Source organism: Guillardia theta, assembly GCF_000315625.1.
Source record: "Guillardia theta CCMP2712 unplaced genomic scaffold GUITHscaffold_34, whole genome shotgun sequence".
Lineage (NCBI taxonomy): Eukaryota > Cryptophyceae > Pyrenomonadales > Geminigeraceae > Guillardia > Guillardia theta.
The window spans coordinates 583,232-600,427 of record NW_005434640.1 but is presented as its reverse complement, the minus strand read 5'-3'; the positions used below and the strand labels follow the sequence as shown (position 1 = coordinate 600,427).

Below are 17,196 nucleotides of genomic sequence, written 5' to 3'. Positions count from 1 at the left end.
TAGCTTTTGGAAAGGCAGCAAAATATTCCTACGCTGCTTGCCCCGCGACAATGACTTGAAATGCAGGACAGCGGATCGATCAGTTGACCGTACAGTATCTTGCCAGGGTAGCGGCAGCCCCGTTGGCCTTTCTGCGCTCTCCGAACCGACGCAACAGAAGATCATCATGAGACGCGAGCTATGGCAGTCACTCCCCCTCCACCCGCCGAAAGCCTTTTAAGCTTCCAGTACGGATGGTCGATGGTCGATGGTCCGACCGTTTTCGTCATGCTGACACTAAGTTGCCATGTTGCGGGTTCTCTGGTACCTGCCGGATCACTTAGAGCGGATCACAAAGGCAGCTGAGTGGGATGTATGCGCTCAGGAGGCGGTGTATGGGGACCCTGGGTTTCATCGTCTGCGTCCTCGCTTGTTTCAGCGCTACTGCTCTTTGCCGCTGGTATGCCATGATGGCTGGACTCGTTTATGGTAAAACAAACTTCCAACGTTGATCAGCTTCTCCTGGTTCCTCAGATCGCGATGTTCTGTCTCCCTTCTCTCGCCCAGCAAACTTCCTCGCACTCCCCATCCTCAGAGATGACTCGGAGCTTCTTTGTTTCCTGCTGGCATGCACCTCTTTGTCACGAGTGGTGCAGCATCGGAAGAAGAAGAATTCGTTGAGGCATTGGAAGGATCAACTTCCGAGCAGAAGAGGCTTCCACTTGTTGGATGGTGATTATTGCATCCACTCTGGGACCATGTGATGCAATATGCAATCATCTGCTTCAATCCAAGATTTTAAGAGCGATGAGCGAGAAGGGAAGCCGAACAAGCCGTATCAGTCCAAGACAATCATATCAGGCCGGGAGAGGCTAAAGCATTGTGTGCGTGTGATAAATGTGATAATGAAGTGAGTCGAATAGAAATGCCAGGTGTATTGTGATGTCGCTACTGCCCTTACTGAACTTGTCACTTTTTCGCACGTACGATCGGAATGTAATCGTCCTGACTTGATTTCTTCTTCAAGTGTACAGCAAATTGAAACATGAACGATTGAGCGTATTGATTGGTTGTGTCCAATATAAAATTAATTGTGTTTGAATGGGTCTAGATATTCTTCATTTGCTTTATTCAAAACAGTTGAAGCACAAGAAAAACCTCAACAGGGTCTTTCCTCTTTAGCTATTGACTATTGAAACAATGTTTTATCAAAACTCATGCCAATCTTTCGTTGTGAAGACATGTGCAATTACGGCAGAAAACAATACGTACATAGGCATTACTATCCAATGTCTGTCCTAGCATATTCATAGACATGACATGGAAGGATCAGATGAAATCAACAAGGAGGGATCTTCGATGGGATCTCGACGGAAATCGGCTGCCAGAGCACGAAAAGTCTGATGTCTCTTCCCAGTCACCGCGGTATTGATGACGGGGACTGGATGAAGCCAACGGCTCTTCATCTTCAAAGATTTTTGAGATCTGAAATGTTCCGAAGTAATCAACGAATTCTCCAAAAGCATCCATGAGACCACTCAGTTCAAGGCCAGAAGATGTGCTGGATTGTTGGGTCATGCTGCTGTCAGACGACATGGAGCGCTCAAAGATGGTGTTACTCCACGAGTGAAACCCTAAATCATCGGGGAATAGGTTGGAAAGATCTTGCTTGGCGCCTTCAAGATTCTTGCTTGCTTCTTGATGCTGTTGGAGTGCTCTGTGTTTCTTTTTTGAAGAACGCTTCCGCATTTTCGGTTTGAGATTCGGGTTTGTGCTCGAATCCTGGCAGTGGGCCTTGAGCCAAGCATCGACCTTTGCGTTTGCACAGTTGCTGCTTCCGTTGAACTTCATCATTGAGCAAATAGCAAGTAGATAAGATGTAGAACAGGAGAGTATTCAGACGACCAAAGGGAGGAGGAAAGAATGAAAGGGAGGAGAGATAACGGAGGAGAGAGGATGACAAGAAGAGGGGATGAGATGGGATGGAAGGAGAGGAGAGGCCGGAGGGGAGAGGAGAGGAAGAAGGTACTGTCCTCTGAATAAATGTTACTTTCATGCTTTGCTCCTGACGGGTTTGCTCCTTAGACTGACCCCCTTTCCCTCTACCCCTCTCGCTCCCCAAGTTTTCAGTAATTCCGGGGGTGCCTCCGACGCCTCGCTGACATCAGGGAGGTCGCATTGGCTCGATGATCTGGGTCGAAAGGGAGAGATTTGAATTTTGGAGATGTCAGCAAGGTGGTCTAATGCTAAAAAGATATCGAGCGATGGGGTGGGGAGGGAAGGAGGGGTGGTTACTACCAGTACCACTCGGCGGCGGGGGGCAGAGGAGGAGGGGTGGTTACTACCAGTACCACTCGTTGCGTAACTAAGAGGGTTGTTGTACCGAGGGTTGCCCCCCCGGTAAAGTCGGGGTACTAGTAGTACTAGGTGACCACTTTACTTGATGTGGCAGTTTTTCTTCATAGTTGGTGAGTGACAGTTTTTTATTTTCATGGTACACTCAAGACGTAACGGATGCGGTTCAACGGTTTCAATATTGGTATCTGTACTAGTCCGAGGCCACGTGACTCCAACCGGGCCCTCACCGGCACTACTACCAGCCTGGCTGCATGCCAGGCTGCTCCTAATGATTTTTGACTTAACTTTGAGTAAAAGGGACTGCGGCAGAGGCTCTGATCGGGTTTTACGGTACCTCAGACTGCGGCAGGTCAGGCTGCCTCCGCGCCCCCTGTCCATCGCTCCGGCCCGGCCGTACTGTATGGTACTACGAGTACGGTTCGCTGAAGAGAATCACCGTGACGGCGGTTGCGCATGAAGGTCAGCCAGCAGCTCGTTTCACCGAGTCTCCCAGGCTCCGAATTTGTGAAGCTGAAAAAGTACTAGCACGATTTCAGGATGTAGACAATACCTCCCTGGTTATGCGGTGTGTTCTGCAATTCCATTATCCAACGTGATGATCACAAAATCGAGTATGGTAACGAGCATGGAGAGAACAGAGCTGTACTGGCATAAAATCAACGTCTGCACCAGCGATGTGACCACTGATACAACAAAGAAACGATCTGTCAAATCCTGCAAGGTTAACGGTTGCTGCTTTTTCAAGACCCAGGTTTTGACTTTGCCGTCCGCTTTACTTGGATCACATGTATAGTCTTTAACGATCTGCACTTTTGAATGGTCTAGGTAGAAAGCGATGGTTACCATTGACAGACGAACAATTACCATACAGCACAGTCCGATCAAGAAGAGATGGAAGTGCAGCATGAACATAATGATCGGCGGCATATGCATCAGAATCTCTTGTTTCAGTGTTCTGATCGTTTTGGTGGTGCGCATGATGTCCTTTTCGAGTTTGGCTGTGATATATTTCATGCTCTCAAGATCGTTGAGCGTTAGATTTTTCAGATCATTTTAACTGTCTCTGAGCACATGTTGGTGGTAGCTGACCTTGTTCTGGATGTCATCGATATTTTCAGTCAATTAAGAAGATTCGAGCCCCGATCAGAGCCTCTGCCGCAGTCTGAGGTACCCGATCAGAGCCTTGCCAGGCGATCAATGCCGAACATCGAAACTCTTGTGCTGATGCTCGTTCAGCTGCTTCCGATCCTTAACCTCGAGTTTCTCGATCTTTGACTTGGGGCTGCCCGTGGTTCCTGCCGCGTTCTCAGTGGGCGCCGCAAGGAGAGGGAGCATCGGATGACGCACGTAGCCATTCCTCCATGATTCGCAACTTGGACGGGCTTCCTTCAGCCTTTCATCTATCAAGGGACCGCCAGGGGGAGTCTATCTTACCTCTCCGACTACTGTTCCTCTTTCAGTGTTGGCAACCCAACCCGTGAGATGTAGCTCTAGAGCTTTCTTCTGAGTATACTTCCTGCAGCGACGTTGAGAAGAGACTTGTGGTCACACAGCTGACCTGAAAAAAACTCCCTGCACTTTGCCGAAGACTTCGAAGGAGAAACTACTTATATTGTTGTGGCTTCCAGCTGCTGTTGCCTTGGACATGGGTTGATCAGTGTATCCGGGTCTCAGAGAAGCAGAGGTGGAATCAGAGGCCGTGACTCGTCCCACGCCTAAGCTGCAAGAATCATCGGTTCAACGCAGTCGAGATCGTCATCGCAAGAGTTACAAGGCGAGAAGAAGTAGAGTGCAGGCAACGAAAGCAAAATATGCACAAAGGACTGGGAGAGAGACTTTGCGCTTCGACGATCGATTCGCTTTGGCCCTGTTCAGATACTGCATATTGTCTTGGTCATCCTTTGATGTCTCTTTTCTGGCCACTCTCCTCCTGCTCCTCAGCGAATTCTTTGAGGATTCTATTCCTTCTCCGGCGTCGTCCTGCCATCCGGCGTTGTTCAAGGTTGTGCGGTGTCAATATAAATGCTTACCCTATCCAACTTCAGTAGCTCCCAGCACACTTGATACGCTACACGGTCAAGAAAATCTTCGTCTCCTTGCCCCTCTATTGCACCCGTTTGTTTCATATGAAGACCATACGACTTACTGTTCAAACAAGAATCAGTCGAACTGCATGAAATCAAGTCTGCTTGCAAACTTTGACGTCTCTCATGTTCCCCATACTCTCTGTCTTCACATGGTCTCTCTCGATACAACTCTCATCTCCCCCATCGCGCCTTCTTTGCCCATTCCCCAACTTTGCTCCTCCTTCCATAATTTCCATACCCCCTGGCAATGTTTTTCAGGACCCCCCCCCGACTACCCTTTCCCTTAGGGTATTGCACCGGTGGTAGACTTTCCATCACCCACATTGCAGCCATCTGATTTGAGGGTACGGGTCACTACCCCTACCATGTAGAACTTGAGTATGACTAAGGGGTCCCTTGTTACTCATTCTCACCGCTTCACGTGCATGGCTTGGGGGAGGGAGAGGGAAGAGGAGACAGAAGGAAGAGGAGGAGAAGAACAGGAAGGTGAAGGTTATGGAAAGTTAGCCAAGCCGATGATGTGGGCAAAGATTCGATAACACGAGGAGAAGGGTTGAGAGTGCAAAGGGATCAGCAGACACACGTCATTTCATAGTGGTGAACGATCAGTGCACCAACTTTTCTCCGGAGAGTTGTTTTTCTGTTTGTGACAACATCTGCAGAGTGAGACATGCGCCAGTTGAAGTATCACGAGGAGAAGCTTCTCAAGAAAGTCAACTTCTTTCAGTGGAAGAGCGACAAGAATGTTCGAGAGATCCAGATCCTGCGAAGATATCGTGTACAGAATAGAGACGATTATCACAAGTACAACAAGATTGCGGGGTTGATCACGAAGCTGACCTCGAAACTGAAAGAGCTCCGGCAAGATGTAAGTCGTGTCGAACATGTCCCAAGATTCTGAAGTGTATGTCAAGGACCCAACTAGAGTGAAGACTACCGAACTTCTGATCGACAAACTTTACAACATGGGGCTGATCTCGACTAAGAAGAGTCTCCTTCAGTGCGAGAAGATTCCTACTTCAGCTTTCTGCCGAAGGAGGCTGCCAGTGGTGCTGGTCCGGCTCAAGTTCTGTGAGAATCTCAAAGAGGCGGTCACGTTCGTGGAGCAGGGGCACATTAGGATAGGTGAGATTTCATACATGATAGTGACGATGCTTGCTGTAAGGGCGATGACGACATCTGGGAATTTGATGCGCATCTGAAAACAACATCTTATTTACTTCTAATTGATCCTTTGGAGCCCTTGACGTTTCTTGACGATGGTGTTGTGCTGTGTAAGGATGATGACGATGACGATGATGGTGGCAGGGCCCGAGGTTGTCACGGATCCAGCCTTCCATGTCACGCGATCGATGGAGGACTTCATCACTTGGGTTGACTCCTCCAAGATCCGCAGGAAGGTGATGAAGTACAACGACGCAGTCGACGACTTCGACCTGCTGCAAGCTTGATGCTCGTGGAATGAGCCAAGGCCTTCTCCTCCTCCTCCTCCTCCTCCCTCTCTCTCCCTTCCTCCCTCCCTCCCAGCCAGTTCTCTTTCTCCTCGTGATCTCATGTACAATGATAAACTTTCTATTCCACCCCTTGTATTTCTAGAATCATCAGCACCCACTTCCACAGCTGCAGCGCATGTGGCCCTGCCTCCATGGCGATGTCAGCGGCGGAGAGAGCGGAGATTCTCTCGCGCGCCAGTTTGAGCTTGTGGACAGTGAGAGGCGCGCGGATGTCGATCATCTTCATCTCCTTGAAGAGATGGTGAGTGATGAGCTTCCTGCAGCGCTTCCATTGCGACACGTCTCGCTGCTGGTGCCCCAGGATGTACATGATCGCCTGGAAGATGCAAGCGCCGAGCTCATTGGGGTGGAGAGACTCTCTGATATTATCGATGTAGATCATGCCGATGTCTTGGATCGCGCGCTCGGTCTGCATGTCGAACCTGCACACGTTGAAGTGCTGCAGCAGCATCTCCTCCCCCTCCCTCAGCTCCGCGTCTGTCCGATCGACCCTCATCTTCTCCCATCGGATTCTCTCCGCCACCGTGCACAGGATGTCGGCGAAGCTGCTGAGCGTCACGAGCGGAGTCTCCTCGTGGAAGTTCACTTGCGTCTGCTCCAGCTCCTCCCCAGCCACCAAGATGTTTCCGACAGCAGCACAGCCCTCGCGCGCCACCGCCACCTTCTGAAACGCCTTGAAGTTCTGCAGACGCTCCCCCACCACCACCGGGTGAGAGAAGCTGCCGAGAACGCGGGCGACGATGTTGAAGCCGCAGCTGTCGGGGAAGGAGAGGCAAGCGCCTCGGAGCTTGGGCAGCTTCTTGAGCAGAGCCTCGAGCGCGGTGACGCTGGCGATGCTCATCTTACGGCGAAACTCAACAACCTGGAGGAGGGTGAGGGACGAACACGAGAAGCGACTCCACCTCGAAGGCGTCGCTCAAGGCGCTTCCTATCGCCTCCAGGATGCTCATCTGCTCCTCGCTCACGCTGCTGGTCTTGGCCAAGATCAGCCCATAGGGGGTTCGATCATCCTCCTTGTGCATGAGAGGCACAACAACGGAGGTCCCGTCGAAGCTGACAGCTCGAGACCTGGTCGCCTCCTCGCAGGCTGGGATGCTCGATCGCTCGATGACGTTGCTGTCAGTCTCCTCTTCCTCGAACAAGATCCTGAGCGAGTCGGGGCCATGCTTCGCGACGATCTTGATGGAAGATGAAGACGAGTGCCAGCGACAGATGGCGGCGGCATGCTGGAACAGGTTCTTGGGGTCTCCTACCGCAGCTGCTGCGATGATGCTGAGCACTCGCTTGGCGCTCCTAGCAGGGGACAGGAGGACCGAGGCGACGACGCTGCTCATGCTCGTCTGAAAGTCGATCAAGAACTGCGGGATGCTCGAGCCTGGCGCGCTCTTGACGTGGACGACCGCGGTGACTTTCTGCTCGTCGAGGATGGGAATCGCAACTTCTTCGACGCTCTCCTCCCGCGTCTTCACCTCCTGGCGGACCGTCAGATGTCAACAGCTCACGGCAGAGCTCACCAGGAGCTTGCTGGCAACAGCTTTCATCATCAGCCCGTGCTCCTCTTTCGTCTCGTCGACCACTCCGTTGCAAGTCCCTTGCCATGAGGGACCCGACGAGCTCAAGACGAGGATCTGAGATGTCAAGTTGCAGACTCCGACACAACAAGAGCAGGCAGGAAGCATCTCCTGTATGGAGCTGACAATCTCTTGCGCCATGTCATCAGGTAGCGTGTTTGCTCGTTTCGACATGACAGTCAGACTCTCCTTCCTTCTCTTCAAGATTTGATTTCTGTACAAAAGCTCCGATCGCTCCATGAAGGCGGAGAGGATGAAAGCTGCTGACATGAACCTAAGGCGCGGCCGTCAGCTCACAGGCGTTACTCTCATCGTTCCGCTCACTGAGGGATCTCAAAGTCTTTCAGCTCGGCCTCGATGAGAGAGTCGAGAGTGTCTGCGCTGATGATGCCGACGACCTTCTTGCCGCTTCGGATGGGAACAGCAAGGTACGTCCCCTGCCGCTTCTGGTCGAAGAAGAACATGCCCTCTACAAACTTCACGTCGGTCACGCAGAGGCCCTTGTTGAGGTCGACGACCCTCTCGAAGGTGATCCCGTTCCCCTGCTCACTCCTCACTCCGACGTCGCTCATCCCTCCTCTCCTCACCCTTCTCAACACGTAGGCCATGTCGTCGTCCATGGGCGGGAGATTTCGGACGGTGATCTCAGGTTGAGGAGCCTCCTTGTGTTCGACATTCTCCTCGTTCCCGTCCTCTGAAACACAAGAAACACATCACAAGACTGTCATCAGCTCCCATAATGCACACAACCCTTCACATCCATCATCATCATCATCATCACCACCACCATCACCACCACCACCAGCAGCAGCACAGCAGCACCGTCATGATCAACGATGACGTCCTTCTTGTCCGCTGCAACCTTGTAGTGTAGGGTGTCGCTATCCTCTAGGCGTGCCACCTGCGGAACAGCATCATGAAACGATCGGACGAGCTGAGAAAGCACAGCAACGAAGGAGGCGTTGGTTCGCTTGACCAAGAACGCACAGATCTCCTTGAGCATCGTCTCCTGCGTATGACGCAATTCCTCCATTGAATCTGCAGCAGGTCAGGGGCCGCAACCGCCAGCGCCAACCAGTACTGAAGCTCGTGGACGAGACGAGCTGATGTATGCTTTCTGAGAGGCTGGACAAAGAGTGAACCGAGTGAGCAGAATAAGAGGAGGACAGGACAGGACAGGACAGGACATGGCAGGACAACACAAGAGGAGAGCAGAGTAGAGGAGGAGGAGAGAGGAGAGCAGGAGAAGGGAGGAGGAGAAGAGAGGAGAGGAGGAGAAGACCTCAGGGCCTCGTCTTGGTACTTCACTCCTGCAGCGCTCTTCACTCCCGACAAGACGCTCTTGTTCCACTCCTCCTCTTCTTTCTCTGCCTGCACCCCTGCTTGAGGAACAGCAACGCTCCTCCTCGGCCAAACCTGCGACTTCAGCTTGGCTTCCAGCTCTCTCCTTTCATTCTCTGCCGCCATGTTCCGTTCATCTTCTTGTTTGCTGCACAGCACCATGAAACCTGCATACACGCAAGAAAGCAAGAGCACCGGCTCTCCTCTTCTTCAAGTGCTCGCTTCTCCCTCGCAACCGCCTCCAGTCGCTCTCGTTTCTCTCGGATCTTCTCTGCATCCCTGTAACTTAATCAGCAGCGCCTGACTTGCATGCAGCACCTCTGCAAGCTCTCCATGTATTCTTGGTTGTCTGCCATGATGGAGGAGCGACGATTTCTCATGAGGTGCTCTTCAGCCTCGTCAGTGATCTCATCACCTTCCTTACCCTCCCTCTGACCCACCTGCCAGCCATCGGATCGGGTTGAAGCCTGCCCCTCTCTCCCCTCCCTCCTTCTCCGCCTGCAAGCTGTCGAAGTTTTCCTTGTGCTCAACTCGCTGACAAAGCTGTGAAGGCATCAGGGCCTCTACGCGCGTCTTGTGCTATCACCTCTATCAGCACAGGCATGAGTCGCGGATACACCTTCTCCGCCAGAAACTCTCGATCATCAATGCTGCTCGAAGCGTGTCAGAGCTGAAACTTGATACCCTCCTCCCTTGATGCTCCCTTGCGCCGCTTTCTCTCCTCATGTCGTCGCTCTTCCGCCTGTCCCCTCCCTCACCTCTCTTCCTCCACCCGCTTCTTGAGCTCCTCCGCCATCGCCGCCATGATGCGATGCAGCAGCCGTTAAAAGGTCAGTGGGGGGAGGAGGGCGAAAAGGACGGGGAAGGGAGGGGTGATGATTATTTCTGGAGGGGGTGTACAGGTACCCTAGACTCATATCACCCCTTTCTTCATATGTGACGATTGGGTGATCCAGGGGGTATTCAAAAGCAAAGGGGTGGGGAGTGTCAAGGGTGGGGTTAGACTACACAGGATGATCGGAGGAGGGCAACATGCGAATGGTCACAGATGCGACATGGGTAGCGAGGTGTCTGGCGATGGCGGCGGGTGTGCTTGTGCTGGTAGCGATAACTTCGTCCTCATGGCGCAAGTCCAAGGTGAGAGAGGAAGGGGACGGGCGTGATCTCTTGCTTACCTGCTTGTTCTTTCCTTCAAGCAGACAGCCCTCATACAGTATGAGCTTGCCAAGCCCATGTGGCTGGTGAGGGCGAGGCCGAACATGCGGCGAGGCAGACAAGTTCTTGTTCCTCTCACGGTCGATCACGTCTCGCCGTCATCGTTTCGCTGACCGAGATCAGATGTTGGTGTGCCCTCCGGATGACCCTCATTGCGGTTATGGCGGAGTCGATACCTCGCCGGAAGCGTACGCTGATCCCAGTCCACTTGCCATTATCGGCGAGCAGTGCCAGGAAGAGCACAGGTGCAGTCTTGTATCTTCTGCTCTGTACGCTCGCTGACTTCAATCATTCAGGTGGAATTGTCCATTTCCTGGACCCATCAACTACGGCCCAGACTCTCCTGCAATCTGGTTGCCCGAAGACGATCTGCTTGATGATCCCACGTTGGTAAGACCAACGTCTGTCTTGCTCCCTCTCACTGCTACACTTCCTACAACTTCTCTTGCTTCTCACTTAACGGCTGCAACCTCTCTATGCCGTTCCTGGTCTCGTTCGATCACTTTTCTCACTCGTTGGGCAGGTTCGAAAAGTTTGGCCTGACTATCCGCCACCAAAAGCTTCTAGTGAGATGGGATATCCTGTGATGCTGAACTTTGTAAAGTAGCTCTCCAATAACTTGCACAAATTATTCGCCATGACGTGACGGAGCGGATGTGTAGACTGATTTTTGTGATACGAAGTGTGCTAGAAATCTTTTGGGGTAGGAAGTGTGTCAGTCAGTTGTACTTCCTAGCGGACCATTTCGGCTCTTCTTGCTCTGAGATCTCTTGAATTCTGACCATGATGCAAAGAGCTGCTTCTCATGCTCATGATCGTGTTTCCCGCCTCGAAATCGACTTAGGTGCTCCAGAACGCACACAGCTCCTACACATGGATGAAAGTCAAATCAATCGCCCATCACAGCAAGCACATGATACGTGGATCTTCGGCAGCTATCAGGTCAAGCTCTTCCAGTGCTCTGTGTGCATGTGAAACTCTATGTGGATGGAAGTTGCAGCTGCACCTTTCCAGGTTGGAGGTGTCAATGTAGTTGGCAGAGATAGCAAGCGTCGCCGTTACGTTGTTCACTGCATGTGGGCTCCCTGCAGGCACGAAAAGTACCTGCCAGGAGGAGTGGGAGGAGAAACCTTGACACAATCTTGTAACCTCTCCTGCACTGAGCAGAGATCGCCAGCCCCTTGCTCGCCAAAGAGCATGCTTTCTGGGCTCCTGGCACCTGGTTTAAGAGACTCCTTGTCATGTTCAACCTACACGACGCACCGAAGTCCCCGTGGGAGCATGAGCGAGGTCCCTCTCAGCTGCAAACGTGGGGTCCAACGAGATCTTACAATAGATCCGTCAGGCCTCGGCTCCCCTCCCTCCTCGTACCTGGTACGATGGTCCGAGAAGACTGGCGTCCTCACGATTGAAGATGGTCCACTCCTTTTGCCCTTGCAGCATCGCCATCCAGAAATTGCTGAGGGTCTCGAGGCCTGAGATGAGTCGAGGAGGAGGACAAGTCACCTGCCGAAAGCATCGATATGAAGCCCAGATCTGCTTCCTGCGGAGGAAAAACAATCAACTGCCTTGAATGAGCAGTACGAGAGGACGGATGCTTTCGTCCTCATCCTTCTCCCCTCTATCGCCCTCATCATTATAATCGCGATCATCGCCATGTATCACCATCACCACATTCAGAATCATCATCACCTTTCGGCCCGATGAACAACGATGGCCATGCCTCCCTGTACAGCGATCCTTCTGGCAGATGCTAGGAAGCAAACAAACGATTCGAATCGCAATGAAAGGTATCAGCGGCAGACTACCTGAAGCAAATCTCCACTAAAGAACTTTGGAATCCGCTAATTGTTACGAATGCATGAGAAGTGCATTCGAACAAGTTACGACAAACGCACCAACTCATCGACGAGGTCTGGCGCATTTCCGGGAAGATTCCAGTCGAAGATGTAATCTTCTGCTCCTCCAACATCAATCCGTCTGCTCCTCTGAAACCTGGGCTGCTCTACCGCAGCTGCTTGCAGAGATTTTCTCTAAGAATTCTGACAATGAAGTCTGCTGCGAGTCTTCGAGATGAGCCCAATCGGGTGAATCCTCCTGCAGGTTGTCACCCCCCTCACTGATTTCCCTCCCTTCTCCTTCTCACCACTCGCCGCCGAGGAACAATCAGCTTGTTGCCCAGTTCCTCTTGCAGCCTGTCGAAACTCCAGGCGCCCCTCACAAACATGCCGGCTTCAAACAATCCTGTGAGAATGACCTGAGCAACATCGCACAGTGTCAGCTGCGATCTATGTCTTTTTCTTCGCCACACCGGAACTCCCTTGTCCGCGTACTCGCTCATGAACTCTATGTAGCCAAGTTTCGTTCCGTCTCGCCTTTCGATGTTTTGCAAGACCAAGGGCTCCTCGCTGAAGACCTCCGAACTTGGTCGAACGGATGCCACAGTTTGATCTGCCTCTATCTGTCTCGTCACTCTCGCTAGTGCTGCTGCAAACTTGCGTCCTCCCAGGCCTCCTCCCAGCGCCTTTTCTTCCAGGCTTACTGCTCGCGTATATGAGAGCTTCGCCTCCGTCAGGTCCCCGCAAAGAAACTGGAAGGACCCCAACAAGCCCAGCAAGTCAGTCAGCGACGGTTTCCTAGAGCTCGCGGCGATCTCCTCCTCGAGCTCGGCGATTCTCTTCCTCATCCACGAGACGCACTCTCTCGTCCTTGAGACCTGCACCAGCTGTGTGCGAGGTTTGGCTTGCAGAACGCATGGTGACAAGAGTCTTGACGAGACCTGAGGATCACTTCTCTGCTTCTGCCTGCTGCAAGTTTAACAGCGGTCGAGGGCAACCAAACAAAACAACATCAACAGCAGTAGCAACTCATTCCCTTCCTCTACATTCTGATATCAGTGCTTTCTCTTCTTGAATTCTCTACACTCTGATATCAGTGCTCATCTTCTTGAACCCTCTCTTCCTCTCCTCTCGGTTCTTCTCTCACCTCCACCATCGCGCAATTTCCACCATCGCCATGGCCAGGCCGGATCCCGGAAGGTGTAGATGGGCCCGCCCCATCTATTACATAGGAGCAGATCAAAAGACAGCACGGGTCTACCGTAGCCAGACTCTATGATAGATAGATCTGCCGCGCCCGGAGTCACTTCAGTGACGAGTCGGTCAGTGAGTGAGGTTGTAAAGTTCCGAACTTTTCAATAAGTTCCGAACTTTTCAATAAGTTCCGCCGGGCCGGGACCGGTTGCTTCAGCAGAGTCACGCGATCATCACTGGGCTCACAAGAGTCTGGCTTACCTTTGCCTTGAGCTGGCGCAACAAGTCCCGGCTCAGCGGCTGCTTTTCCTAGGAAACTGTACAAGCGGGGAGACTAAACTCAGTCGATCCGATATGATCCCTACCGTACCTATCAGATGGCAAAGGCTGCTACCTGGGTCAAGACACATCTGACTTCCTGTTATGATCGCGAGCTTCTCCTGCCGTATCCACCATCATTCATGATTCGCATCATCAGGCCCTACTGAGGCCCTCGCTAGTAGAACGTCTCTGCTGAAAGCTCGAAGCAGCTTGATAGCACGCTTGTTCTGTTGATGTGCTATCGAGACCGCCATCACTGGCTTTTGGAATGTCAGATGTCTGTCAAATAAGAATTGAAATGATAGCTGGTGTTGTATAGAACAGACATTGGGGACCAGCCAAGCTTTGAGAACAAGCTTCCTCTTCTTAGCACACAGAGTCAAAACCAGTTTAGCACATGCCTGGTGAAAATAGAGAGACAGTACTTTTTCCCACTTCACATGATGTAATGATATTGGGATGATATTAGAATATATGCGCAATACACTCGATGGAAGAGGGACTGATCTATTTTATGAGTTTCTGCATTACCTCAGACATTCTGCATACGCAGAACAGAACGGGGACGGATTCAAATGCATTGTTGAAGTTTTGGGACTTGACAAGAAGGCTACGTAGATTGATAGATATTGAGGCTTGTTGCCAGGCAGAAGCAAACAAATTTTACATTTGATGTTGTAGGGGCAGAGCTGCTAGAAAGCCGTATCCTATCTTCGTGTGTAGGACGAAATGATGGGTTCAGGGGACAACGAGTTCATAGGATGAGGAAGGGTGGTAGCATCTCTCTGACTGTTGTGTGCATGCTTGGCCCTGTCAGTCATCAAATCGTGTGTAAGGGAAAACACCGGATCTTCGATTGACTTGGTGAATTGGTGCTGACTCATCGGGTATGAATAAGAATAGAACACGTTTATTCATGTTCACATCGCATTTCCAACGCGATTACTTGCACGTAGGCAACGCTTATCCAGAGCAGGAGGCGCCGGCGGTGCCAGGGCAGAGCTTGATGTTGCTGTAGGCACTGTCGGTCACTCCGAACTTACCGAAGATCTTGTGATCGCTGGGACTGTCAGATCCTCCGCCGAAGTCGGATCCGTAGTTCCAGACAGCTCCGGCATTGCCATCAGCAACGTAGTCGTAGTTGTAACCGCTCTCCTTGCTTGAAGTTTCATCGGTGATGGTGGTAAGGGGCCACCTGGAGGCGAAGAGCGTCTGGACGTTGGCGATGTCGGAGAACTGCGAATAGCACGTTAATAGTGAGATTTACACAAGCAGGGAGGGAGAGCAGGCACAAGCGAGTACAGCAGGGATACATTCATCGAGTCGCTCCCCAATGATCGCTTACCATCTTGCGGTGCCTGGGTTTGTCGTCCGTGGGCTTTTATTTCCTCGGTCCTAAAACTCGTTTGTACCACAGTTGCAGGCATTATGAAATACTGGTACTGTATTATATAAATCATAGTTATATTTTGTACCAGGACATCGGCTGGAGGACAGATGTTCCCCCCAGGACCAATCTGACCCCCAAACTGGTACTCCACGTTCATTCTGCCTGGTAGTGGGAGTAGCCCGAAATAGAATGTCGTTAGACCGTTGAGTAAACATTTGTACTGAAAGTTAACCTGGTTTGTAATAATTCAACAGGCATATTTGATACTCAAGTGCCTGGGATCGAATCCGATCACAGTGTTGATCAGTCGCCATCACATAAGTTACATTCTCCTTCCCCAAGTTCCGAGTTATCTCAGAGTCAGGGCCGAGGCTGCTAACTCGCGAGAAGTTTTGTCGGAATATGTTTACCAAGGCGACAAGGCTTGGCGGTGGTTACTTGTTCCCTCCGAGGCTCGGAGCCCCCTTACTCTCTGAATATCGAACATTTTCAGTCCGGGGGCCGACGTTCTGCTACTCACTGAGTCAGTCTGCCAGGCAAACGGTGCTCCGGGGGGGCCGCACTGCTGCAGCCCTCCGAGCCTCCGACTCGACTCGGAGGCCGAGGCGCCGCACTGCTGTCAACCCAGCGGTGACTGATCGGACTCCCGCTTGGCCCTGTGGACTGCCACCGCGCGGCTCTAGCTGTTGAGTCCGCGGCCATCATACCGTCTCCGAGGCTCATCATTCACACTGACATGTCTTCACTGTCCGACTGTCACATCAGTGTCTCACTGAGTCAGAGTCCGAGTCACACGCCCGTCCGATCCGTCACGCTTCCGTGACACGCCTTCACACCTGACTTCACACGCCTTCGGAGTTCACACTGTGACACGCCTTCACACGCCTTTCACACTGACTTCACGGCAGTGAGTCACACTGACCGTACACGCCTTCACACGCCGCCTTCAGGCTTCACACATGACTCAGTGACTTTACACGCCTTCCGAGTTCACACGCCTTCACACGCCTTCACACGCCTTCCGAGTTCACACCTGACTTCTCACGCCTTCACACGCCTCACACGCCTTCACACGCCTTCACACCTGACTTCACACGCCGCCGCCCGGCCTTCACACGCCTTCACACGCCGCCTCAGTTCACACCTGACTTCACACGCCTACACACGCCTTCACACGCCTTCACACCTGACTCAAGTTCACACGCCTTCACACGCCTTCACACCTGACTCCGAAGTTCACACCGGCGCCTTCACACGCCGCCTTCCGACACACCTGACTTCACACGCCTTCACACGCCTTCACACGCCTTCCGAAGTTCACACCTGACTTCACACGCCTTCACACGCCTTCACACGCCGCCTCAGTTCACACCTGACTTCACACGCCACGCCTACACACGCCTTCACACGCCTTCACACCTGACTCAAGTTCACACGCCTTCACACGCCTTCACACCTGACTCAAGTTCACACGCCTTCACACGCCGCCTCAGTTCACACCTGACTTCACACGCCACGCCTACACACGCCTTCACACGCCTTCACACCTGACTCAAGTTCACACGCCTTCACACGCCTTCACACCTGACTCAAGTTCACACGCCTTCACACGCCGCCTCAGTTCACACCTGACTTCACACGCCTTCACACGCCTTCACACGCCTTCACACCTGACTCAAGTTCACACGCCTACACACGCCTTCACACCTGACTCAAAGTTCACACGCCTTCACACGCCGCCTTCACACCTGACTTCACACGCCTTCACACGCCTTCACACCTGACTTCACACGCCTTCACACGCCTTCACACCTGACTCAGGTTCACACGCCTTCACACGCCAAGCTGTAACGGTGTCACACGCTTTCACGCAAACGGCAGACAGCTGTAGTGACGGTCGGAAGGCAATCCTCAGGTACCCCTTGTAGCCCCCTCTGTTGTACGGGTGGTCATGACCAAGTCAACTTCATGTCCCTACGAAGAAGGGACATTCAAACTCGGACCCCACCCTCCACCTGCTCGTTTGGACTACCGTACCTGTCCTCAAGAGGGCCGTCCACCACCCCCACCCTCTTGTATGTAGAATAAATTGCACCTCCTCGCCAGTTGCGCCCCCGTGCGCAGTGAACTGAGTTTCGGACTCCTCCTCCCACCTCAGTTCCTCCGCCCCCCTCTTCCGCCTCAGCTCCTCTCAGTTCTTGATCCTCTTCATCCTCCTCCTCCTCCTCCTCCTCCTCCTCCTCCTCTGAAGAGGCGTTCTGTCGGCTCCTACGTTCTCTTATTAAGAGGGAATAGGCTCCATCTCGTATGGAGGCTTGTTCGACGCTTTGCGCACCTGCTCTTTGCTATTTCTAATGTCGACGTCTGCTTGGAGATCAGGCCACATAT

General features: G+C 52.4%; 8 protein-coding genes across 9 annotated transcripts; 3 read left to right on the top strand and 5 right to left on the bottom strand.

Annotated features, from left to right (window-relative positions):
- Nucleotides 1-1,308: 1,308 nt before the first annotated feature.
- Nucleotides 1,309-1,833, bottom strand: GUITHDRAFT_108582 (hypothetical protein; the record flags this gene model as incomplete). The annotated part of the gene is made up of 1 exon (XM_005832632.1): nucleotides 1,309-1,833. One exon carries the CDS (start codon nucleotides 1,831-1,833, stop codon nucleotides 1,309-1,311), a length of 525 nt encoding a protein of 174 aa, XP_005832689.1.
- Nucleotides 1,834-3,531: 1,698 nt separating this feature from the next.
- GUITHDRAFT_71256 (hypothetical protein) lies at nucleotides 3,532-3,984 on the bottom strand (the record flags this gene model as incomplete). Its single annotated transcript, XM_005832631.1, has 4 exons — nucleotides 3,532-3,632; nucleotides 3,685-3,730; nucleotides 3,772-3,853; nucleotides 3,896-3,984. The coding sequence occupies 4 exons, from the start codon at nucleotides 3,982-3,984 to the stop codon at nucleotides 3,532-3,534; spliced, it is 318 nt and encodes a 105-aa protein (XP_005832688.1).
- Nucleotides 3,985-5,094: 1,110 nt separating this feature from the next.
- On the top strand, nucleotides 5,095-5,875 carry GUITHDRAFT_138906 (hypothetical protein; the record flags this gene model as incomplete). The annotated part of the gene is made up of 3 exons (XM_005832630.1): nucleotides 5,095-5,292; nucleotides 5,339-5,549; nucleotides 5,733-5,875. The coding sequence occupies 3 exons, from the start codon at nucleotides 5,095-5,097 to the stop codon at nucleotides 5,873-5,875; spliced, it is 552 nt and encodes a 183-aa protein (XP_005832687.1).
- A 104-nt stretch (nucleotides 5,876-5,979) lies between these two features.
- Nucleotides 5,980-9,655, bottom strand: GUITHDRAFT_108579 (hypothetical protein). Of its 2 annotated transcripts, XM_005832628.1 has the most annotated exons (14): nucleotides 5,997-6,800; nucleotides 6,841-7,410; nucleotides 7,453-7,783; nucleotides 7,834-8,051; nucleotides 8,097-8,203; nucleotides 8,260-8,547; nucleotides 8,591-8,634; nucleotides 8,792-8,880; nucleotides 8,926-8,998; nucleotides 9,046-9,129; nucleotides 9,169-9,238; nucleotides 9,291-9,393; nucleotides 9,437-9,500; nucleotides 9,609-9,655. In XM_005832628.1, the coding sequence occupies 14 exons, from the start codon at nucleotides 9,653-9,655 to the stop codon at nucleotides 5,997-5,999; spliced, it is 2,892 nt and encodes a 963-aa protein (XP_005832685.1). The 2 variants fall into 2 exon arrangements, with proteins under 2 accessions (XP_005832686.1, XP_005832685.1); XM_005832629.1 differs by lacking the exons at nucleotides 6,841-7,410; nucleotides 7,453-7,783; nucleotides 7,834-8,051; ... (8 more) ...; nucleotides 9,437-9,500; nucleotides 9,609-9,655 and having other exon boundaries at nucleotides 5,980-6,472.
- A 221-nt stretch (nucleotides 9,656-9,876) lies between these two features.
- Nucleotides 9,877-10,734, top strand: GUITHDRAFT_163239 (hypothetical protein). Its single transcript, XM_005832627.1, has 5 exons — nucleotides 9,877-9,987; nucleotides 10,050-10,145; nucleotides 10,189-10,310; nucleotides 10,362-10,455; nucleotides 10,589-10,734. The coding sequence occupies exons 1-5, from the start codon at nucleotides 9,883-9,885 to the stop codon at nucleotides 10,670-10,672; spliced, it is 501 nt and encodes a 166-aa protein (XP_005832684.1). The 5' UTR covers nucleotides 9,877-9,882; the 3' UTR covers nucleotides 10,673-10,734.
- A 46-nt stretch (nucleotides 10,735-10,780) lies between these two features.
- Nucleotides 10,781-12,751, bottom strand: GUITHDRAFT_108577 (hypothetical protein; the record flags this gene model as incomplete). The annotated part of the gene is made up of 13 exons (XM_005832626.1): nucleotides 10,781-10,932; nucleotides 10,986-11,026; nucleotides 11,072-11,150; nucleotides 11,196-11,277; nucleotides 11,329-11,391; nucleotides 11,437-11,524; nucleotides 11,572-11,608; nucleotides 11,758-11,818; nucleotides 11,874-11,909; nucleotides 11,964-12,022; nucleotides 12,075-12,162; nucleotides 12,212-12,322; nucleotides 12,377-12,751. The coding sequence occupies 13 exons, from the start codon at nucleotides 12,749-12,751 to the stop codon at nucleotides 10,781-10,783; spliced, it is 1,272 nt and encodes a 423-aa protein (XP_005832683.1).
- A 1,630-nt stretch (nucleotides 12,752-14,381) lies between these two features.
- GUITHDRAFT_108576 (hypothetical protein) lies at nucleotides 14,382-14,965 on the bottom strand (the record flags this gene model as incomplete). Its single annotated transcript, XM_005832625.1, has 2 exons — nucleotides 14,382-14,654; nucleotides 14,894-14,965. The coding sequence occupies 2 exons, from the start codon at nucleotides 14,963-14,965 to the stop codon at nucleotides 14,382-14,384; spliced, it is 345 nt and encodes a 114-aa protein (XP_005832682.1).
- An 834-nt stretch (nucleotides 14,966-15,799) lies between these two features.
- Nucleotides 15,800-16,135, top strand: GUITHDRAFT_71248 (hypothetical protein; the record flags this gene model as incomplete). Its single annotated transcript, XM_005832624.1, has 1 exon — nucleotides 15,800-16,135. A coding segment is annotated over one exon (336 nt), but the record flags the coding sequence as incomplete, so codon positions are not given.
- Nucleotides 16,136-17,196: the final 1,061 nt, after the last annotated feature.